The following is a 24994-nucleotide window of genomic DNA, read 5'->3' on the forward strand; positions in this document are numbered from 1 at the left end:
ATGCTGTTGTTTTAAAGCAAGGCTATGTACCTCATAAAAAAGAAATGATAAGCTAAATTCATTAGCATAAAAACACACTTGTGCTCAGTATGTTACACTCAGGGGTGCAACTTCAGGCTTTCTTGGTCTGGACAAGTAGCTTATGACAGCTAATGTTGGATATCTATTGCTGTGTAACTGACATTACTGAATCACTTTAGCTGACTTTATGAATCTGCTGTGCTTGTGTTAAGATGCATTCAGACCAAATATGAATATTAGAAGCCTATTAAAAGACAGTGAAAGACTGTGGCAAATAAGTGGCTGCTAAGCCAATAACCGTATGTGCAGTACTTGCACAGGCTTAGATTTTTACTGCAACACATAACACATAACTTTAACTAAACACAGGTTGAAAGACACACTGAACTAAAGACAATCAGAATCAGTGCTGAACGTCAGAACCCAATTAACTGTTGTATGTTTCACTTTACTGACATACATACTGACGTGCGTGTGTGGTGAGATTGCTCAGCTTGAAGGAAATGTACAACTACAAAACCTTGAACTAAACTAAACAATACATAATCGCAAAGTGATCTGTAGGCCACTTAAGAGTGGACATAACTGAGGTAAAAACTCACCTGTGTGAGCAAAAAAACATACAAACAAAATATATGCATTTATAAGAGATAAGAGGAAAAGTATTGAAGGAAAACATAAAAAAACTGGAGGCCCCAGTCAGGGGTGCACTGTCAGGAAAGGCATACCAGGAAAATGTTTGCCCCCCCCCTCAAAAAAAAATGGGAAAAGGGGCCCAAAATAGCCACTAAGACTGGCACAATATGCAATGACAACTATAAATACCATTAAACCTCCCATAAATGTACTAAAGAGTGCAACACTGTTACCCAAAAAATCCCAAGTGGGGCCCCTTCTAGCCACCATATGACTGTGGCATACAGTCAGATAGTGTAGCTACCTGTAGCTTCTTTGTCTGAGAGCCCCCCAGAGTCTAAGATCGCCACTGGCCCCAGTGAGTTTTTAGATCAGTTAGATACTGAGCTGCCAGTCAAACATACACTTAAGTAGTTTAATATTGCACATCTTTTAAGTTGGTGGATTTGAGGGACAGATTAAAAAGAACTAGAATTACAGCCTTGTGGTTGTATACCTCCACAAACCAGTCAAGTTGCTCCTACAGTTTACATCTATGTCTACAAAAACTTGGATGATTCACACACATCTTCCCTCAAAAGCCCAAATGATCTATACAATCAGCACAGTTTGAAGGTGGGCACCCAGGATTAAAGTCACCCATTCACAGTATTTGACCAAATGTCTACCATTCTGTCCTGAGATGTTGAGTAATGACCAGATAAGTGTTTTTGCAGAACATTTTGATGTCAGAGTGAGATTGACCTTTGACCTTTTGGACTTTAAATGTCATCGCTTCATCATTATATCCTATTAGACATTTGTGTGAAATTTTGTCATTATTAGCACATTAATTCTTGAGTTGTGGCCAAAAGCATGTTTTGTGAGGTCACAGTGACCTTGACTTTTGACCTTTGACCACCAAATTCTAATCAGTTCATTCTTAAGTTCAAGTGGATGTTTGTGCCAAATTTGAGGAAATTCCCTTAAGATGTTCCTGAAATAATGTGTTCACAAGAATGAGATGTACAGATGACGGACAGATGGACAACCCAAAAACACAATGTCTCCGGACGTGGCTATCGTTGGCGCAGAGGCACAAAAAGAAGTGTCAAAACTGAAGCTGCCCCAATTTTTTGTACAGGTCTAGAAACACTTTCCCATGATGCAACTTAATGGCAGTTTTTGTCAGAGGCCCGTCTGGAAATTGTAAAACTTTTTTCACAGGTTGTGTCATACTCCTCTTCATAACAAACATTTTAATGACCTTCAATATCATCTCATCGATTCAAATTAGAAACCAAGTCACACACCTACAAAAAATAACGAGCAATAAATTCACTCTTGACTCAGTCAGACTTCATCTAAATAAAAATCATTTATTTTTCATTAATATTATTATCATCATCATTCTATCTAGAGAGTCCACCATGCCACTTTCAGAACTGGAGTAGTGCTAAGACGTCTGTCTGTCTGTTGGGGTACAGGATGGGGAGGAAGGAGGGAGGGGGGACAGACAGACGGATGGATGAACAGGTCGGGAGGGTCGGGGAGGGTCGGGACTTGTACAGGCTCACGCTCCTGTTCATTCTCCATGCTGATGCATACAAAGAGGGGATGATATAAAGGAGGGACGACAGAGAGGATGAGGAGGAGGAGGAGGAGGGGGGACTGAATTGTCTTTAAAAGTAGTTTGTCCTTGTTGACCTACATGAGACTGAGCTGGGAGGAAAAAGATGATTTGAAGGGGGGGGGGGCGATGGGGGGAGCAGCTTCAAGCTCATTGGTCAGGCTGCTGGACAGGGAACCAGGACAAGCCAATCGCAGACTGATACAGAGGAGGGGGGGTGTGTGTATACATGTCTGCGTGTGTGTTTGTCGAGAGGTGTGCTTGCATTGATGTGTGTGTGCGTGTATAGATGTGTGTATCCGTATGCACATATCTGTGAGTGTGTAACTGGTCAGAGTTACTTTGATCCATTGTCACTGTACACTTGTCAAAGTTACTGTCACAACCGGGTACAAAGCTGAGGTAACGAACATCCTTCTTCTTCCACTCCTGGGGAGACAAAGAGAACAAAAGAGACAGTGTGAAAAGAGGAGACATTATTATAGGACTCATAACATTTAACAGACTGTTCAGCCCACTCCTCTACACTTAGAGGTGTTTCACAGTCTACTACAGCATGAGGCAGTCCTCTCGACCAATCAGTGACAAATTAAAGGAAAAACCCAAATAAATGAGTGGAAAAACCTTCTGTCACACATTCAGTTGCTTGCATTCAAGGTCGATCAAAATCTACATGAAGTGGCATTAGTAATGTCAAATATATTGAACTTTTGAATCTTAAAAAAAAAAAAAGTTGAAATCTAAAAACCACTGAGTCATTTTCCAAACTGTTACCTGTGTTTCATCGCGCTGTAGTGTTGCCACTGGATACCATGTTGTTGTCAGAGTTTGACAGAGACTGCTCCTTTATTACTGGGTCTGCAGGAGGAGACAAGGACATTTAGGAATTCCTTACAAACTTTAGCTGTTGCTGCCATGAGGTGAGGATTCATTTTACACCTGGAAAAACAGGACTATAATGACTATAACTGGGCACTAGAACTGTTTCAATGATATTAGAGGAGTCAGGGGTAAGAATTTACACCAGGAGCACATTCACTGCATGTTTCATTGGGCTGGGTGTCATTTAAAATGACAATATCAGTACCCTTGAAGTGATACCAATACCAATAAAGTACTTGTTTTCATACTTCTTCTTTATTTCTACTTCACTCAACACCCATCATGTAAAATGGAAGCATTCAGTTGCGTAAAATGCCAGCATCAATCATGTGGTGGCATCTCGGCACGCTTGACTGCCGGCTCTGTCAAATACACTGTGCTCAGCTTCACCACATCACAGACTGTATGGGTTGTAGCTGCTGTGGTAGTGGGCCAGTCACACATTGCATTATACAGAAGAACACTTGCAGTGATTGGCTGTGGGGTAAACCATACAAAGAGTCTTTTTCTCCTCGATCTGGATACAGAAAGGATCAAATGCAGGTATTGTTTGACTGGTTATGTTTACATTTATGATGACACAGACAATATATAGAACCAACATGTGGGATTTTATGCTGCATTCATCTGAGGTGGGATTAGCCACAACGATGTAGCAGTTAGTGTTCACTTAACAATCCAAACTTCAATCAAACTAGTCCTACAGTGTGCATGTTTAATAACGTCTTGCTTACAGAAGTAGGGGTGCTCCATGGCCTCTGTGGCGGTCAGTCTCTGTTGGTGGTCGTAGCGTAGCAGCTTATCCAGCAGGTCCAGAGCTTCAGGGCTCACCAAGTGCTGGTTCTCTGTCTGCACAAACTGTTCCCAGCGCTTCCTGCTCTGCCTGCAGACACACACAACAACCACCACTGCTGAGGAGGACGTCTACTAAAAGTGTCGCTGCTACTAACAATGACATTACTGACCGATGTGAGCTCCCGTGGTTGGGTTCGATTTTTGTATTTTGCTCATTATGCCCTTATAGTACAAGCATTTATTGTGAACTTCAAAGTTCTATCTATGTGATTATTAGCACATGACGTTTCCCTCATCCCTTCAACAGAGAGGGAGAGGGAGTGTTAAAAGATTCCCTGAGAGGGGCTGAGTGTGTGTCAGAGGAGGGCATACGCAGCACTTAAAAGTTTACAAAAATAAAAAAATAAGCGCATTCAGTATGTTCCTCAAGGACTTTCACAGGGCAGATGCTCTGCTGATATTCATACCACGTCACTTTGCTGCCCTTGAGGATATTTTTAGCCCGTATTCTGGTTTGGCTTCTACACTACACTCAGCTCCAGAGCAGCCACTGTACATCACAGTGAGCGGAGCGCGATGGGAATCCCAGAGGCAAAGTCAGAGTGAGCTTACTGTCCCAGCAGGTCTTTGAAGCGCGGGTCCAGTTCAATGTGGTATTTACGCAGGTAGCCGAACAGCTCGTCTGTCCCCAAGACCTTGGCAATTCGCACCAACTAGAAAACACAACACACCAAGGTTCAAACTCTGTGTACCACTTTGAAATATAAAGAAATCTTTGTCACATTATACATTTATTCCCCAACCCGTCACCAACATCGAGATGGTTGTTAGCCTCTATATTAAAGGGAACCTACTATGCTTCTCCTTATTTTCTGTTGTATATAGTGTTGGTTAATCATATTAAATGTGCGTAGTTTTAAAAAATGACGGGAACGTATGTTAACAGTTTGCGACAAAATTCTTTATATGGTCATCTGCTCCAGGCATGCTAAAGCAAGTGTTTACATTACACAGCCTACACTGCTACATGTAGCTACATGCTAATGTCAAGGAAACAAGTAATCTTGGTTGCCAATGTTTAATTTCTCCCCGATTTCAGATCATATTCCTGCTGGAACATGTCCGGTTGTGTTTAGAAGCTTTTACTGGTGATTTTTAACGGGAGCAGTGCGGCTATTCACAGTCATTCTCAGGATGCAAGTACACTGCTACATGTAGCTACATGCTAACGTCAGGGGAATATGTAATCTTGGTTGCACATCTTGTTAATTTCTCCCCAATTTCGGATCATATTCCTGCCGAAACATGTCCAATTGTAAAGATTTCTTTTGGTGATATTTCCCAGCAGAAAGTGCCACCATACGCTGTTACAGTCATTCCCCAGCTGCAATGACAGTGCATAGATTGCGAGATGTGGAAGACCCAAAAATGCTGACCAATTGGAACAGACTGAGTTTTTTTAGGAGAGAGGCTTGAAGACACACACATAAAACGATGCGTCTCAGACAGAGCGTATACAGGTGTGTCAGCACTGTTTTTTGAACTTTAATGTGTATAACCTAGTTTGACTTGCCCCCTCCCTCCTCTCTGATCAACCTGCATTTGTTTCCCTCTTTCAATTAGTCACACTTTCCACTTTCTTCTGAGATAATCTCAAAGCTCTTGTTTTGTTGTGCTGAACGACAGCGCCGTCTTCCTGTACTACAGTTGACTGTTTTGAGTGAGGCACCACAGACAACATCCGATAAAGGTCGGGGATACAAATACAGGTTGTCTCCATTACATCCTGTCTTTAACGTGACACAGGATGCCACAGGATGCCAAAGACAGCCACATGTGTGCTGAGAAATATGCTGGATATTTGGATTTTTTTTTTTTTTACCACCACGTGCGCACCCATCTGTCTCCTTTGACATTAACATACCACTGTTGTCATTAGTGAGTAGGAGCTACATGTGTGTCGGACGCACCTGGTCGTAGTTGTCTTGTCCATGGAAGAAGGGCTCTTTCTGAAAAATCATACTGGCCAGCATACAGCCCAGGCTCCACATGTCTAGACTGTAATCATACATCTGAAACACAAAATCATCAAACAGCACTGCCGATGATGAGAACACAGACATCAGAATTATCCATGTGTGCTGATAACATTGTCTCTAATGTGTGACTGGCAAGATTTTGTACACTATGTGTGTGTATTTCTGTTTTCCTTGTGTGTAAAAAAACAGAAGGTTAAGTATCTCTAAAGTTGGGCATACACTGTACGATTTGAGCCTGGTCCTACACAATTTTTGAGCCACACAATCTATTTTAGAGACAGACCTAATTTCAGCTTTGACCGGCGTCATTTACCATGCAGTGTACAGTTGGGGTGGGGTGGGGGGGGGGGGGGGCAAGGACAGATCATGGCCATATCAACTGCTTCTGACCAGCTGTCAAACATTGGAATACATTTCAAACATTTCCAAAATTTTGGTCGGCCGTCGTCAGGCTCTCGCACAGTTGAAGCAGAACCATGAGTTGATTCCCCAAGGTTAGTGCCTTTTTTCCCTCACTGCGCCTGCACAAAGTGGCAAAAAGAGCATCTGAAACTGCTACGGCAACATGATATATCATGGGGACAGAAAATATGGAGGCCAGGTTGGTCGAGCTGGGGCAACAGCATACGTACTGATATGAACTAGAGAAACATGGCAATAACACTTTATTGTGAATTGTATCAGCGTAACGTTACTGATTCCTGCTAGCAAACAAACTTCTACCTGCCTCAGATCTTTTAAATATATCTCTATTGACAGCTGTCAACAGCCAGAACAGTCTGCAAGGGCTGACGAGCCATTTTATTTTGCTTTTTACACATATGGCTTATAGATATCACAATATTTTTATGCTATAGCTCGATACACAATATATATCTTGATATTTTGAAACCTCTAAAGTACTGTGGACTCTTAAAATACCAAATTATAAAAATATACCACAGTTACCATAAAGTTAAAGTAACTACTGTAACAATGAAGTTCAATAAAATACTGTTATAATTAAGTTAAATAAAGTCCTGTTAAAATAAAGTTAAATAAAGTATTGCTAAAATTTTGCTCTGAACCTGAAGCTTCCAGTCTAATGTTAGATGTTAGAAAGTTAAGCTGTTGCCGTGATGCCTTTAAACATAAGGATTTATTCACTGTGAACTGAAAACAAACTAACTGCTCTCCAGTTCATATATTAATAATATCTGCAAGTTGCACTGGAGCTCCAAGGTCACAAAATGTGACTAAATGGTTGTGGTCTTGAGCAATACAAGTAGAAAATCGTTGCTTCATCTGCGCACACTATTTTTTTAACTCATTAAACTGTTACTGCTGCACCGTTAAATGTGATGATTTATTCACCGTAAGCTGGAAACAATTTAACAGCACTCAGTTTATATAATAATAACATTTGCACCACTGCAACATGCAAATGTTATTATTATTATACATGAATATGAAACAAGCAGTGATACACCCCTAATGCAGTGTAAGCACTCAGGTCGTGGCTTCAGTCAGACCGTACCTTGTGAGCACATAAATCTTGAGCTTTGGTGTTACGTCATAGACAATTTTCTTGTAGAGTGCAAGCTGAAATTAAACTAACTGATTTCTAAAACACTCAAACCACACTGACGGTGTATGCCCATCCTTAAGGGTGTTTAAATGTGGGCTGGTTCAAGGTGTGTGTGTGTGTGTATGCGTGTGTGTGTTACCTGGTAGTCCACCAGAAGTTCAGGACCTTTGAAGTATCGTGAGGCCACTCTGACGTTGTACTCCTGGGATGGATGGTAGAACTCTGCCAAACCCCAGTCTATAAGGCGTAGCTATGGAAACACACAATTAATCCTTATTCAGCTTCACTTGACAGTTATTATTGAAACAAAAAAATCCTTTGAAAAGTGTAGTTAAACTGGTATAACTTATTATAACCTTTGTTCAGTGACACACACTGGTACAGGTGTGTCTGACTGATGTGTATTCTGTGGGGTTAATTCACATCTATTTTAGCCTGCTGCCCCCTACTGGTCAAAGTTGGAAGTGTACAATGTATTTATCTTTGGTAGTGCAAAAAACAGAAGCCACAGCTGATGTTACAACCATAGCAATGATCATTAGCCACAGCCATAGCAAGAGACATGCCCACTCTTGCTGTAGTAACAGCCTGTGGTTATGGCTACAGTCCCAGTGCGGCTATCTTCTCTTTCTTGGTTGACACTGACTTTTTATAGGTGGAGCTCTTTACTCTGTCTGTTCTGCCATCACTGCTGTTGCTTATTTGTCGCCAGATGGTTATTTCTTTGTCAGATGATCAGAACAAAGGCAATAAATGCTTCCATAAATTGGGCACAGATTAAATTGTGTTGTAGCAGTCAGCCACAGAGAGCAACATAACACACATTTATTTAAACGGAAATTACATCTGCTGTTATTTTAAGGATCTCACTCCAACTGTACTCAAGCACACTACAGGGACACCATGTGTATAAAAGCCAATGCTAATGCATTATAAACCAACAATAATCTAACTGCTTTACAAATGGGAGAGTGTATCACAAAAGAGAGGATGAAGAACGCCAGAGAGAGGATAAACAGTGAGAGAGAGAGAGGGGCTTGAATAGCAGGTTGAGAGATAATATTCAGAGTGTGTGTGGGTGTGTGAAGGAAAAAAAATAGGACTATATAGGGCACCGCCTACCTTTCTCAACTGGTGGTCGATCATCACATTGTGGGGTTTGACGTCACGGTGCATGATTCCCATACTGTGACAGTAGTCCAGAGCCTGGTGCACACACACGCGCACGCATGTCATATCAGAGCAGACAAATATATAAATATGTGTACACAGTCTTTTGAATTTCCAGGACCCTTGCCAAAAATAGTCTTAGTGTGAAAATGTCTAATTCATTCATTTCAACATTAATAAAAAATCAGAAGTCTCACCTTCAGTAGTTCATACATATAGAAACGGATATCATAATCTGTCAACTTCTGGTACAGCTCCTGCGCAGACAAACACATTTACATCAGGATTTGAACCCTAAATTTGAAATTAATTTAAGAAAAAAGCAGATGCCCCCTTCAACGAAAGCACTACAGCATGGGACATGACGGTCAATAACTAGGGATGGGTATCGAGAACCTGTTCCTCACTGGTTGGAACCGATACATTGACAAGCTCATAGACAAACAGTGCAGCTATCATTTATTCATTCTCACATAGCTGGCATTTTGAAATTCCTAACCATCCCCTAATGATGACAAAGCTGCTGGCATCAGGTGATTTGACATTGCGTTACTATGTGTTTACATTCTTTGTTGTCCAGTCATGACTGACAGCATGTTTTTCTTTGTTATCTATTTCTGTTGGCTTCTGAGAAGCTCGAGGGCTGTAGTTCATTGGTCATTTGTAATATTGTTTTGAGTTTAGCTTCTGGTAGTGAAGGAGCACTAAGGCACATCATCACCAGACATCTGTAGAAATGACTGCTCCCTTATTATAGGAAAGTCGGAAAACAAAAAGTTACTTGTTTTTTCTACAATAAAGTAATAATAAAATACCCGTTAAATCTTCTGACATATTTTTATATTATGTCTTTTTTCACACCAAATTATGGAGAGTAGTATCAATAAGAATCAGTATCAATATCAGTGAGATCCTCAAAATACCCACCCCTAGAGAAAACATTCAATGTGACCTCAAAGATCTAACAGCGAACCCCCAGAGGCATGCAGATGAGAAGTGATCATTGTACCTTGAAGTCTGTGTTATTGATGCATTCAAAGACGAGTGCCGGAGTTCTGGACTGTACAGCCACCACAGAGAGAGAAAGAGAGGGAAGGCGAAATCAGTCAAAAACAGGAATAAAGACAAAGCAGCATGTGGCTAATTACTGATTCAGTCACTTGATTAACCAGAGTTTTGCCGACCCCAAGATTTGATCTTAACTGTTAAAAGGTATACCATGCAGGACTTTTCCAAAAAACAAAATATAAACTGGTACAGAAATAATCCCTCTCAATCATCACTTATGGCACACTGGAAGTGTGTGGTGGTATATTTATCTGCAGAGACTTGGATTTTGCTGTGTCCGGTTCCTGGACACAGTGCGCCAGTGAGGTCAGGTCTAGGTAGACGAGGTAGGTAGCTACTAGGTGCCAGACCGTAAGCAGCATGCATCCAAGAGGAAGCTGCGAAAATTGTGGATGTTGAGCACAAGAAAACACAAATAGAGCAAGGCAAATCGGCAGTCTGGGCTTAGCTTTCACTTTCACTGGAGATAATGATTACAAACAGTGAGCAACAATACCTGCTTAGGCTAACTTTAGACGTTTTTACACAGAGATTTTGCTATAGGGCTGCTACAGAATAACAATGGCATCAACATGGCAATTAATCATCCTTGTTATGCTGCTCGGAGGGTTAAGAGCTCCCAGACCTCAATCTTTCCCCATTTTGCGAACATTTACGGCCACTGTTCTTCTTCTTTGAGTAAGCTGCTAACTGCTATCAGCTGCTTTTTAAATCCCCTGGCAGTGGGTCACACACCTAACACATCGTCAAAACCTCACACCTGTCCTGTCCACGGTCCCGTCCTGCTACCTTTTATACAGATGACGTTTTAGCACTGTTACTACCTCCGCTGCCGGCTTAAAGGCGAGACAACTCTGACCCCTCCATTCCAAAATCGTACCTTTCATACAGAAGGCAAGGCAGCACAATGCCGAGAGACTCATGCCTTGAAGGAGCAGTGTAAAAGAGACTTTTAACTTCCTGCAAGTAAACTGGACCCAAACTGGACAATTAGTAAAATCAGTCACATAACACAAAGTCAGTCGTTAATTTGATTTCAAGCAAACTATCCAAAGACTGAATAGAATAATTTTCTAACTCCTGTAGTTCACAGAAAACCTGATCCCAAACAAAAGGACCCTGTTCCCACCACTGGTCTGACAGACACCCTGGCCAAGTCAGTGTGTCTCCATGGCCTAAAAATACCCTTCCTTCCTGGTTTCTTAGGTATTCAGTCTGGTTTACAGCACTGTCTGAAAACATAGGAAAGTGGTCTACTTGTAAAACGACCTGATATTCCCCAAATTCTGCAGATAATTTACCAAACACCTGACTTCACTTGTTCAATCACACATCTGTAAATTCTGATATTCCTTAAATTTCTGAACCAGTGAACACCCTTACCCCATAAACTAAAATAATCACAGGTGACTTGAAACTGGAATTACAAAGTTTCTTTCTCCCACAGAGCAGCAGCGACAGATTTCACCCCCCCCACAAAAGTACAATTACATCCACCTGATAATCAACAATCAGTGCCCCGCAGAAATGATTATATCATTGGCAACACCTGTAATCACTCCAGAGATCCATGATTCCTGTAAACCCATCATTACTGTACATGCTGGCAGTTGCTTACTTGTGCTTTAAATATCCGTGTGTGACATAGATGTGTGGAAGCAGTTTGATGACGTGCTGCAAAAGGAGCCATTTTTTTAGGATTGATATGAGTAAATGGAAAAAGAGCATTGATAAAGTCTCATATGAACTCTAAAACACTTTAGTGGAACAAAAGACAGATACTTTCATTTTAATTCAAGGTGTAAACTACATCCCAGGGAACATGTCTTAATGTAAAAATAGACACTGTGAAAACTGCAATTAGGGATCAACAGATACAATAAATTACAGTATTGGAGCCAATATTGTGCTTATTAAGTGGATCAGGCATCAACCAGACGAGGCCAATTCACTGTTTCTAAAACTGTCTCTTCATCCACGCTGTTATAAGATTCAGCCAATGTTTTCTCATCTGCTTGGTTTATCATATGTGCAGTGACATAATGCCACTAAATAAATGCAGCTTACAGCTTACATTTACAGTTAAAGGAACCCTGTGGAGTTTTCGACCACTAGTAGCGCTACTGAGCAATGTTTTAGTGAGCACACGGCAACGCAAAAACACTTCCTGCCACCAGTTTGAGGTTATTCCGCTGATCGACATTCAGTGGTGGTAAGCCGTGAAAAACTATAGCAATAGACTGAATCACAATGTTTGTTTACAATAACTTTATAGTAGAAAACCCCCCGCATCACATATATGAAATGAAAGGGTGACAAGCAAACGCTGCCTTAATTGGTTAGTTTTTTTAGCCACTTTAAAAAAGGCCCACCTTACAAACCAATGTTAGTTTAATGGTACGATATATTTAGAATATTTTCACTGCTTTACCTTACTGTCCGACAGCCCTTCCTGACAGGGAACTGAGGCTATTATCTCAAAGCAACTAGACTCCACTGACATTAACTAACTTGTTTGCCAGTTTTACATCTCCACGATTGAAATCAATTGTCAGTCTACCTGGAAGTCTACCTTGATAGTGCAACGTCACAGTGATTCGGTCTATTGCCAACAAAGAAGCAAAGCACCCCAGACGTCCCTCTCCCCAGCAACACTTCCCAGCTCCTCCTGGGGGACCCTAAGGCGTTCCCAGGCCAGATGAGATATGTAATCCCTCCAGCGTGTTCCTGGTCTGCAAGGGGGCCTCCTACCAGTGGGAAGTGCCCGAAACTCCTCCAGCATGAGGCGCCCAGGGCATCCTGTTCAGATGCCCAAGCCACCTCAATTGACCCCTTTCGATGCAAAGGAGCAGCGGCTCTAATCTGAGCTCCCTCTGGATGTCCAAGTTTAGTGATCAAAAGAATGAGATTGCGGATACAAGCGGCCGAAATGAGTTTCCTCCATGGGGTGGCTGGGCTCAGCCTTAGAGATAGGGTAAATATGTTTTTTAGAAGAAAAAAAGGACTCCACAGGGTGTCTTTGGAGGTGACATGTAATTATATCCTCAACAGTCAGTCCAATGCATGAGGGTTTACTGATTTTAAACTGGGGACTTGTTAACTTGGTACTGGCCAGTACCTTGAGCTCAGGGACTGGATCCGGTATCGGGAAAGAAATCAGATCAGTGCATCCCTAATTACCATGTCTTTATAGGAATAATTAAAGCAGACACTGAGCAACTGTAATCTTGAGTTATGCCCGTCCTTCTGTGAAATCAGGGCTCCAAATACAAAAAAGACAATTAACAGCCTCCCTGACTAATGTGTGTTTGGATCCAATGAACTGGCAATGAGATGTAATGTTGCGTCTTTTACTAGTATCCTCAACATCTGACATGTTTCAGTCCAGCACTCTCCATTCATTTCATCATCTTAAAAAGAACAGACATGCCATCAGCGAGCCTACCACGGGGTCTTTGACTGTGTCCACCAGTCGGATGATGTTGGTCCCTCCTCGCAGGTTCTCCAGGATCTTGATCTCTCGCTTGATCTTCTTCTTCTTGACCGGCTAATTCCATTAGAAAACCCGAGAAGGGCAAACAGAGACAGTGATTTAGAAGAGAGCTCTCAGGGCACAAGACAAAAACACAAAACCACATCAGGATGTAAAAAGCTCAGAAGTAAAAGAAGAAGAGAAGAAGAAGAAGTAGAAGCCCACAGGCTATTTCTGACTCCTGAACTTGAACCTGCCGATCCTGCTTGCCGTGTCGCTGCTGCTGCTTTCCAGTCTGTCAATGTTTTAGACAGACATTTTGTGCAGGTGGCAGGTTGATGTCTACTGACACATCATTTGTAACTGGCTTTGACTCTGGTTCTTAAATGCCAATTGGCATCCTCATCTGTCCCTTCCATCACCGTGACACCAGCTCTAAGCATTACCCATCTTACTTTTATTAAAGGGTTATAATCTCTGGTGTAGCAGCTCAACAGATGCTGATGCAGCAGGAAGTCGAGAAGAGGCCTGTTTAGAGGTCATTGTAACACAGCGTCAGCCTGTGGCAAAACAAGAATGGACTAATTGTGTTTTGCTACCTGATCCCTCTGCTTTATGCCTCATTAAATATATGATTTTGATTTGAAACACTGCTGTTCTGAGTGCACAGAAATGTTTACAGCTCATTATGGAGGATGAAAAATGCACTAATTTATCAGTAAATAAATCTATAACATTGTGAGCAACTCTTTCTGTTTTCCTCTGGGTTTCAGGGCTGCAACTGACAATTATTTTCATAATGGACAGATCTAAAGCTGCACGGATTACTCAATCAACAGATAATTATTCTGCAACTGTTCTGATAATCAAATCATCCACCGCGTCATTTTTCAAGAAGAAATCAAAAAGAAGATGGCGACAGATTCTCAGATGTGAGAATTTACTGCTTTTCTGTATTTAAATAAATAGGATATATTCTGATTTTGGACTGCTGGTCAGACAAAACCAGATGACTTCACTTTGAGCTCAAGGAAGCTGTGATGGAAATGTTTTGCTGTTTTCTGACATCAAAATAATCAATTGATTAATTGATTTATTGCAGACAGAAAAAAAAACAGAACAGAAAAACATAAAATATCTTGAAAAATGACACCCCAATTTCCTGAAGTCCATGGTGACATCTTCAAATTTCTTGTTTAGTCCAACCATAAATCCGAAGATATTAAATTGAGCATATCACACAAGAATCTCATTCTTTATACAATAAACTGAAATCACTATTTTACTCCATTTCCAGTGGAGAGCTCCAAACCACACTCAGCAAGGACATTCAGCATTTCACTCGAGCGATCCGACTGCTCACCTTCAGGATCTTGACCACCACCTTCTCATTGTTGGTGATGTTGATGGCCTCGAACACTTCGCTGTACTTCCCTCTGCCCAGCTTTCGAACCAGCTGGTAGTCCTCCTGGTTGCTGTAGGGACAGACGGAGAAACAGTGCAGAGCTTGTGTGAGAAAAAGAGAACAATATTTTTTAGCATCAGCATGCAGTTAAGTCAGTGTTGTTGTCACTGCCATGAAGCCCAGCCTTGGGAGAATGAAGTGACTTCTGGTTGTGATCTCAAGACAGAGGTTATTCAAGTGAACAGACAGGGTAAAAATGGGGACAGAGGCGGAAGTAAGGGGGAGGAATGTGTCAGACAGTGCAGAGCAGCAGGGTGGTGGGCTGGGAGACTGTTCTGTCATGGTGTCATCACACCCTCACAGCTAGATGTTTAATAATAGACACCCATCTGCCACACTCTTCCTCCTCTTCTTCTTCCTCCACACATGCAAACAGAGACCCACTGGCTGCTCTGGTCAGACATCACATGCATGCAATTAAAGCAGCCTGCAGTAAACAGAAATGTCCTCACTTCCAGTTGGGTACGTGGGCCTCGTAGTCCCAGTACTCCCGGCTCTTCAGCGTATTGACGTCTGCGTACACACGGGACTTGCTACCGGCCACTGGACCCGGCATGGCGAGACCCGTGGCTCGGGCGCTGTGAGGTGTGTGTCACGGAGATCTGCTGGGGTGGGGGGGATGGTCACGGGCAAACTGGATGGAGATGTAGGGGTAGACCGGTAACTAAATTTGCTGTCTGTGTGGGTGTGAAGTGGAACAGGCCAGCCAGCTAGCTTCTCTCTGCAGCCACACTGAGAGAAAAGGGAGACAGGGTACTGGAGATGTTCGCCGGGGCTCGCCGCAATCAGTGCCCACCGAGCAGCGCTCCTTGGTCGGATTGTCAGAAGCAGCAGAGCCGATGTCGGTGGGGCTCGGGAAGGGGGCTGATCAGAGACGGGTTGATAGTGCAGCTGAGGTTACACACAGGGGCGGGGAGGCATCGGGGTGTTGAGGTAGAGAGGAAACGGACCCCTACAAGGCCACAGAGGAGGAGGAAAGGGGGTCGGTGATCTAAATACCACGGGTTAAACTCCGATGCTACTATCTTTGCGGGCCCCAAATCCGAGACGTTAGGGGAGGAAACGGGTGGGCTTCCAGCGCTAGCCGATGGACGGTCAGGGAGGGGGGGGGGGTGCCCTCGGTGGTCCAGTGTTAGCTATCAATCAACTGTTGATGTGACGGATCGGTAGCGGGGGTCGACCAGAGGGAGAGGGGGGTGGAGCAGCAGAGAGATCGATGTTGTTAGCTAACGTTAGCCAGCGATGCTACTTCAGCGCGGAGATGTCGCACCGACGGGGAGCGCTCGGCGCCGTGCACCACCATCGGCGGAGCCCGCGTCATGTGCGACCGGCTGTGCGGGGGAGCAGCGCCTCAGGGGCCCGGTACCAGCCGCCGACGGAGGGCCCGGGATTCGGGGTTTCTTCTGCAGCCACAGACCTCCCCGGTCGAAAGCGCAGGGAAGGGAAGCGGATTGCGATTGAAGAGGAGCGAGAGAGCCGCCCGGATGTGAAAGCAGCTGGCTGCCGGGGTGAAGATGAGGAATGTGATGTTCGGCTGCGCAGCCGGGACACAGCGCCCCCTAGTGACCAGGATGTGATGGAGGGGCAGAAGTTAAAGTCACGGCTTTTTTTTCCCCTTTTTGACAAAAATTATTATCAGTATTTTATCTGTATCCGGCACTAATATCTCCCCCCCGAGTAGATTTCATTGAGAAAGGAATTAGCAATATCTTAAAAATAACAGTAACACATTTAATCAAATTATGTTGTAGCCTGATATGATATCAGATATCTGACAATACACCATTAAAGGGGAACTACCACAATTTTCAAAATTCATACATGTTATTCCTGCAGTCTAAGATGGTCCAGAAAAATTGGTAAATGTGAACAACACTCCAAATCCAAAAACTAAAGTGCTAAAACTCAAATGTGTGATGCCATAGGGTCTAAAGTCTGGAACTGCTCCAAAACAATGAATTGGGAAAGATGTACAGATGACACAAATACTGATTGAACTTTTTGGTGGTGTTCCCCATTTATTAAATCCAATTACATAGTGGCCAACGGATTGTGTTTGTTTGATGTAAGCCTGCAGATCTAAATTACACTGGTGAAAAGTGATCAAGTAGATTTACCCAAGAACTGCACTTAAAGTTTAGGTAGGCAGTTTACTTTCGGCTGTTGTGGGCAAAAATCCCATAACAAATTTGGAAGTATACTGTATTTCAAGTGGTCTGAAAGAACACTCAACTTCTGCGCCTCCACTTGGCTCTGTTTTCAGGCTTCACAAATAGCTCATGAGGGGACTATGGCCGATCACAGGCCATTTTCAGAGAGAGTAGCTGTCAGTCATGTCAGTCACTGCTCCTAAACTGCGGTTGAAATGTCCAATTAGGCAGCGCCGATCAAACATGAATCAAGATTTTGTTACTGCATTGCCTATTTCTGGCCTCAAATGTTTTCAGAAACATATTGTAGTGTACTGTTTAGCTGTAAAATAAGGAAGTTAGTAACCTGGCTGCCATGTTGACAGCAGTCAAGCCAAAATGAAACACCACCCACCGTCAAGAGCAAAGTTTCTCATTTTACAGCTAAACAGTACACTATATATATATATATATTTATATATATACAATTATTTATTTTTTTTAATTTTTTTTACATTATCTGTGTCAGGTACTACTTTAAGGAAATAGTGACGGTTACAAAAAAGTAACTTTTTGTCATATTTGCTGAAAACGTTACCTACTGTAGCTTGAAATAGCTTTGAGTGTTTTCATTTTATGGCACTTATATAGTATTATTATTGTCATTATTATAATTTTATATAAAGAGAGACAGATATAATAAAAATAATCACCACCTTGTCAAGCTACAGCATGAGTACTTTTATATCTGATAACACATTTTGTAAAATTGTTTCAGAGACATTTTGTGGTATTTTTCATAACCTTTATTATAAATATTTTAGAAATTTCAAAAAAGCCAACAAATCTCAAGAACAACTCTCAAAAATCAGATGAATAATGTATTTTGGTTGATTCCCTGCTTAAATAACCGCATGACTCGCATGTAAGTTTATAAATGAAAAAAAGTTTTATTTGTTAGTGCTGTGTGTAATTGAATGCTACATACATACATACAGATAATCTTAGCATGAATGTACACGTACTGTACATTGCCACAAAGTTTTTTCTTTTCATGTTTTTTCAACATCATTCACATAAACTACAGTACAATTTGAAAAAGCTATAGGGAGGGAACAGTGCTGTGAGGAGGGGAGAGCACCAGTTCCCAGGGACAGAACACAGGAACTAACACAGCAAGCATGCAGAGAGCAAGAGACACCAGGGTCTGACGGGTTTATTTATTGAAATTGAAAAGGAAAGAGAGGATGGCGGGGGCGGGGGGTAAACTGGTGCTTAATCTGACTTTTCCCATTGAAACCACCAGCTAAAATGCAGGGGGGTGGATTATTGAATTTGTGCTTATACAGGAGATTTTCCTCTCCTTTCCCTGACTGTGTTGGATATGGGATGGAATTATTTTTTAAACCCAGATTTGCTCAAGATGTAACAGGTACACTTCTCCCTTTCACTTTGCAGTATTCCTCACTGCATGCTCAGGTTGGTCCGTTAATGTCTGACACACCTGAACAGCACTCGACGCACACAGGACTAATGCACTAACAGACAGTCGCCCTCACAAATACAAATAACTAAACCAGTGCTGCTGGGTTGGAATTCTTCTTAGGTTTTAAACGTACACTTGTACTATTATTATTACACGTTAAGTGTACTGTCTGCATTGTACAGTATGTGAGGTCCTTGTCATGCACCTGTAGTGACTACTTTTTTATTATTCACATCTGATGATGTGTCAGCACCAATTACCAAGTCCTCAAGCACTTGTAGTTCTTGGCAAATATGAACCCGCCCTCATTGTTTCCTGATGTGTTCCTGTCATTTAAGTTTTGCACCATCACCGACAGAATTCTCTGCGTCAAGATAGTTTCTTCTGTGATTTGGCTTTAGAAACAATTGTGAAAGCTGAATGCAACTCTGACAGACGTGTTAAAAAAATACAGTCATCTTTATCGCAAACGTACCCCAAGGCCCTGGTCTCTCCATGGAGGAATAAAGATCTTCATATCAATTTAATGTTTAATAAAAATAATAACAATATAGACAAATGTGAAACCATAAAAAAACATACAATAGCCTACTTCTTTAAGTCCAAGTTGTTCTCAGTTTTATAATGCCAGATTCAGGAAATAAAAACATGATGGCTGATGAAACCATCTGACCTCTCATGACGATGAAAGCCAGAGACAGAAAGCAGAAGAGGTGGAAGAGGCAGAGAGGCACGACAACCTCGTTGAAACAAAGAGAAATGAATTGCAAGCCAGAATAAACTTCCGTCTCCTTGGCCTCCTCCATTTGTATTCAACCATGAATCAACAGTGAGGTTAGGAGAGGGGAAGGAACAGCTCAAACAGAAAAAAGAACCATGGCGATCACAGCTAACATGTAAACATACTTCCAGGCTTCTTAAGAGCAACTAGAATCTCATAGCATTCAAAGAAGAGGAAAGGTGTCATTCACTCTGGTAGAAACCCCACTCTGACAGACAGACACAGCGTCCAGCTCAACGCAACATGTACAGGAAATACAGTATTAATATTTCTTTCAAAACATGGAAAATATTTAACACAAAGTGCAGGTTCGTCCTGCAGAAAGAGCTCGGACAGACCATTAAGGTTAATAATTTTTTTTTTTTTTTTTAAAAAAGGCGCAGGTCTGCTCAAACATTTCTAATACAATTCTCTACAGTCTGAATTTCCCTGTTAGACAGAATACTGTTTACATCCACACACTCAGACTCTCACACACACGCAGGGTGCTCTGTGAGATTCCCCGCAACATACCGATACAATCACTACATGGACTACAAAAAGAACAAAAGAGCATTTTGTCAAAACATTTCACATGGTAAAAAGTAGCAAGAATACGAAAACAGTTCTTACATAGTTTTTAAGAAAGACAAGCTCTGACATTATACTCACACGTCCACAGTATGTACAGGCTGAGAGAGGAAGTGTAATGTTGGACATTTTCAGCACACAGGAGTCTATCAGCACTGACGTCTGCAGGAATATGACCATTATAATAGTGTGAGATATATATTTTTTATATTTGTCTCTACTGAAGGGTGAGATTGATATCAATCCTTGATGGTTAACTTAAGCTGGTTGTTCAGCTTACACAACTTTGGGATCAGGTGCTGCTTCATACTGGTGTTTTGGTACAAACGGTAGCAGCCATAAAAATCGTGGCTCACACACATACACTCACAGACATTTCACCATCGGATTTATCTCACTATAGGACAATAAATCCCCAACCCCCCCCCCCCCACACACACACACACACACACACACACACACACACACTGTTTCCCTTCACATTCACTGAGGAGTTTACTGGCTACTTCATAAAGAATCAGATATGGACGCAGGGACCAAAAGAGTCAATACACAGTTTCTGTATTACCGTGGGAAACCAAAAGTGTTTTCAGTCATCCTTCACCTAACCAAAGACAAACGACTGTGAGTACATGTGTGTCTGAGGTTTTAGTCAGACTTTCCACTCTTCCTGATACAAAACAGAGACAGGCTGAGACAGCGAGAGGAGGAAGCAAAGGACAACAAAAATGAATGAAAGAATGAGGGAGGGAGAAACTGAAGAGTGGGAAAGAAATGTTATCTGAGGGAGAGAGGGGGGGAAGAAAAACAAGGGAACGACCCCCTCTAGTGGACAGTCTAGCAGTCAGGACATTTTCTGGCCTCATCAGTTTAGCAGTTCTCTGTCTATTAAATCTCAGTACACCATAAAACATAATTAGTGCCAAACAATTTTTAAAAACAATGGCTGTCTTATTAGACAATTAAGGGACAATTCTTTTTTTTTCCCTTGTGTGAGGGGAGGACTTTAGGAGGGATATAAGTGTTTGCTGGTCAACATGCATTATGGCACCTGTTTCTGTGTGCAACAGTCTGATTAAATATGGCAGGTTAAGTGGTTGTGGCCTTTTCACTACTATCAACTGTCTGATTATAGGGCGGAGAATAAAAGGACAGGTATAAGAAGAAAATAGGTGGAACAAAAAACAAAGTGCAGGGAGAGAAAAGCTCAGGATCTGATGGAATGATGGGGTCACAGTACTAAAGGGCTTTGCGCGAGTTAGTAAAACAACAAAATCTTGATGTATCACTGGTGGGAATGAATGCAATAGTAACAGACTGGACTGTCCTGCAAATGTGGTGATAGTTAGGCTGCATAAATAGCCTAGACTGTCTGTTCAATGGAAAAAGTCTTCAAGGTTTTATATGCACTGGGGCACTGGGTAACCACCGCCATCAGCCGTGTGCTGCACCGTGTGATCCTGCAAGGAGCCCAAGTCACTGAATCGCTCACCACACCAAACACACTTGAACTGGCCTTCTCTTGAGTGCGTGCTCTGGTGTTTGGTGAGGTGCTCGCGCTGTTTGAAGCCCTTGTTGCAGTGGCCGCATTTGTAGGGTTTCTCCCCCGTGTGCACACGCCGGTGCCGGTTCAGGTCTGATGAGTATTTGAAACGTTTCTCACAGTCAGGGCACTTCAGCGGTTTTTCCCGTGATGGGTCACAGCGGTGCTGGACAAATTCCGAAGAGGACAAGAAGCGGCGGTCGCAGAGCGAGCACTTAAGGGGCTTCTCTTGGCAGTGAGAGTTTTGATGACGCTGTAATGTAGAACTCTTCTTGTAGCCCTTACCGCAAACGTCACACTTGTACGGCTTGTCCGGTGAGGAGTTGGACGACTCGCCACACTTGTGTCTGAGCAGCTCTCCTGACTGGCTGAACTCCTTTTGGCATGAGGCGCACTTGAACAGGTTGTCCATGCCGTGGACGTGCTGGTGGTAGAGGAGGTGAGAGGGCTGCATGAAGCCCTTGTCGCACAGATTGCATTTGAATGGCCGGTCAGTAGGGTCTTTGTGTGTGCGTCGGTGGCGCACCAGTGCATACTGCTGCTTGAAGCTCATCTGACACTCGTCACAGTGGAAGGGACGCTCCTCCGAGTGTGTGCGCTCGTGTTGCCGAAGGTCAGACGGCCGTTTGAAACCCTTACCGCATGTGGCACAACGGAACGGGCGGGAACCCTGCGGGTGGCAGGGGTGGTGAAGGAGCTCCGATGACTCTTTGAAGTGCAGCTCGCATAAGTTGCATTTGAACAAGTGCTCACCAGAGTGCACGTACATGTGGCGCACGAGGTGGGAACGATGCTTGAAACTCTTTTCACAAACAGCACACTTAAATGGGCGTTCACTGCTGTGTGTTCGCTGGTGGTGCTGTAGGTGTGACGACTGGCTGAAGGCCTTGTCACATGTGTCACACTTGAAGGGCTTTTCCCCTGTGTGCACCCTCTCATGCCGTGTGAGTTCTGACAGGTGTTTGAAACCCTTCTGGCAAACGGAGCATTTGTACGGTCGGTCTCGGGCCGAGGGAAAGGGTAGAATGGATGAGCTGCTGCTGGCTGACGCCCCGTCACTGCTGGGCTGCTGGGGATTATTTGAGTTGGGTGTGATGTTGCCAGAAGAGCCAGGTCGGTAGGTCTTCTCACATATTGAACACTTCATTGGGTTGGTGCTATTATGGGATGTGTGGTGCTGGGCTAAAGAGGTAAGTAGGGAGAAACCCATCTTACACACCCCACACACAAACGGCTTCTGCTCCACCTGAACACACTGATGTTCTAGCAAGTCTGTCGCCTGATGAAAAATCTTCATGCACTGGGTGCACTGAAATGACCTGTCCTGATTCACCATACATTGATGTTCATGTGGGTTGGCCAGGTGGGATATATCATGTCCACAGGCCCCACATTTGTGTCCTTCTGTCCCCACCTGTAGGGAAGTCTGCTGGGCCTGGGCGGGGTGCTGCTGCTGCTGACTGTGCTGCCCACCTCCATGCTGCTGACTCCCACTGTGTTGTTGGCTGTGTTGGCTGTGCTGTCCATGCTGGGTCTGTTGCTGTTGCTGTAAAGACGAAGCATCCGGCTGCAGTACGATGCCATACACCGCACAGCCCAGCGCGTTCTCAGCTCCTGGAGGGATGGTGTGGACGACTTGGGGTGGAGCGACTGCATGCTGCTGCCACGCCTCTGTCATGCGGGCTCGGGTGTAGGGATTTAGTTTGGCAGCTGGTGTGGCCCAACTGCAGGAGAAAAAGGGAGATGGGATCATATTTAAATAATGGGCTGAGGGCTTCAGAGTGTGTTAAGAAAACAGGAGGAAAAAAACTCACTCCATTGCAGCAAGTGGCACTGAAGAACCGACACGGGCCCTTGGTGAAGGAGCTGTGATGGATGGGAACAGAACAGCTGTGTGGAGATCAGACTTGTGTGAAGAGATAGAAGAGAATCTCCTACTTTCACTTTCTTGTGGCCTTCAGGTGGTATCTGTATGGATCAAAGAATTAAAGCAAGTCAATATATCAATGGGCAGAAATAAAGTTATTCAACAACAACAGTGTCTTTGAGTTTAAGCCACGGACTCCAGCATTACATTGCATGTCCAAAATCCACTGATCCAACAGACAGTACGCCCTGGCCTAGTGTACACATACGCCTTTCAAAAATGCAGATTGCAGTTTTGCTTTTGCAATTTTGCTACATCAGCTTTAGCAGCCAGTTATGATTTGTCAGTGTAATCTCAGCAGAAAGAGACATTAAACACTGTGGATTAGTAATATAGTAGGAAGTGCTGCAATATTAGGTTTAGCTGAGTGCCAGAAAAATCAGGCAGCCTCTCATAAAATAACCGATTCTTCCTGTCTGCTCACTGGGCAACTCTGAGTGTGAACTCATAAAAGCGTGTTTACATCAGCCACATTTATCATCCAATAATCACACAATCATGTCAAATATTCTTACAATAATATCTAACGCATGTTGACATGGCTAAAAGCATCCAAATGCAATGTAATGTAAGTGTAAACAACTTGAAGGTGTGCAACAGTGAACGCAGAATCACACAAGTGATCATTCATTTACATACTCACTTGGACACAAACATTAACACTAAGCCGACTATTTAAATCTTCATTAAACTGGTTGTGTTTGTTCCGCCCCTGTCTATACTGAAATCCAAATGCTCCACGATTCGCGGTTAAAAAAAAGTGGTAGGCAGCGTCTGCGCACCATAACGTTTTTCGTCTCCAGGCAAAGATCACTGTAATCAGGGGAGGTTAGCTAGCTAGCCTAGCCACATGCTAACGCAGCCACAGCGGCGCAGGACAGAGCTAACGCTAGCGGGCTAACGTTAGCCACGGGAACATAACAGCATAGAAGTAACCGCTGCAGCGACACCTTTGTTAGTGAGTGGTGCATGTAAACAGTGGTGAGAAATTCTGCATTTACATACCTGGAGCGTCGAGTCAAGCCTGCTGAGTATTCCGGATGAAATGCCAGTCTACCGTAGGTTAGCTACACCCCCAAATAACATTAGGTCCCGTCTTCACATCCGCAAACGGTGCTCGGATGCTCTCTTGTTCGAGCGCTGTGGCTCCAGGGGCCGAAAAAATGGGATTTGCGGGTCATTTAAATGGGTGAAAATTCCCCCGCGATTTCCCAAATCGCCCCACAAACGGTGTCGTTTCACGTATGCATTTATTTGCCTCTGAGGGCATTCCCTCGGCTGGCGAAAAAAATATGCATTTTGATATAAATAGCTAGCTAGCTATCAGCTAGCTTCTGAGCTGCTGCCCGCGCACGGGAACATGAATAAACCAAGAGTTAATTGGCATGCTCACAACACACACACACACACACACACACAAACACACACACACGAAACCTAGTGTGTGTTGTGTGTGTGATAGCTTCAATGTAACACTCTTGTAAAAGTTTTCACATCTATTCCTGTTGTCCCAAAGGGTAAAACGTGTAAGTCAATACTATCATTAAAAAATAATGACAGCTGTCTTTAATTTATGAACATAATTTTTCCCCTGACAGATATTATATTTGGAACAATGGAGGCATATTATATAAACACAAATCATTATTCTTGGAAAACTGGTTTATTCAAGGAATCCATCTGGTTAACCAGCTCCTCAATTCTTATACTTCACTTTGGACAAGTATAATATTTAACTACCACCAAGGGAATGTGCTTTAGTGTTTGATGAAATCCCTTCTGGTGTCATATTGCTTCTTAAAAACTCCATAGTATCTGAACTGACTTTACTACC

At 43.0% G+C, this 24994-nt stretch overlaps 2 protein-coding genes across 2 annotated transcripts; both read right to left on the reverse strand.

Moving 5' to 3' along the window:
- Positions 1-1995: 1995 nt before the first annotated feature.
- csnk2a2b (casein kinase 2, alpha prime polypeptide b) lies at positions 1996-16223 on the reverse strand. Its single transcript, XM_033635648.2, has 12 exons — positions 15177-16223; positions 14623-14734; positions 13233-13334; positions 9729-9779; positions 8917-8976; positions 8672-8755; positions 7689-7799; positions 5914-6015; positions 4556-4656; positions 3883-4031; positions 3041-3124; positions 1996-2695 (listed from the first exon to the last, which is right to left on the reverse strand). The coding sequence occupies exons 1-11, from the start codon at positions 15278-15280 to the stop codon at positions 3048-3050; spliced, it is 1053 nt and encodes a 350-aa protein (XP_033491539.1). The 5' UTR covers positions 15281-16223; the 3' UTR covers positions 1996-2695; positions 3041-3047.
- Positions 16224-20123: 3900 nt separating this feature from the next.
- Positions 20124-24574, reverse strand: znf319b (zinc finger protein 319b). The gene is made up of 3 exons (XM_033635371.2): positions 24166-24574; positions 23048-23201; positions 20124-22957 (listed from the first exon to the last, which is right to left on the reverse strand). Exons 2-3 carry the CDS (start codon positions 23050-23052, stop codon positions 21091-21093), a joined length of 1872 nt encoding a protein of 623 aa, XP_033491262.1. The 5' UTR covers positions 23053-23201; positions 24166-24574; the 3' UTR covers positions 20124-21090.
- Between the last annotated feature and the right edge of the window lie 420 nt (positions 24575-24994).

This window comes from Epinephelus lanceolatus, chromosome 5 (genome assembly GCF_041903045.1).
Source record: "Epinephelus lanceolatus isolate andai-2023 chromosome 5, ASM4190304v1, whole genome shotgun sequence".
In the NCBI taxonomy this organism is placed as follows: Eukaryota; Metazoa; Chordata; class Actinopteri; order Perciformes; family Serranidae; genus Epinephelus; species Epinephelus lanceolatus.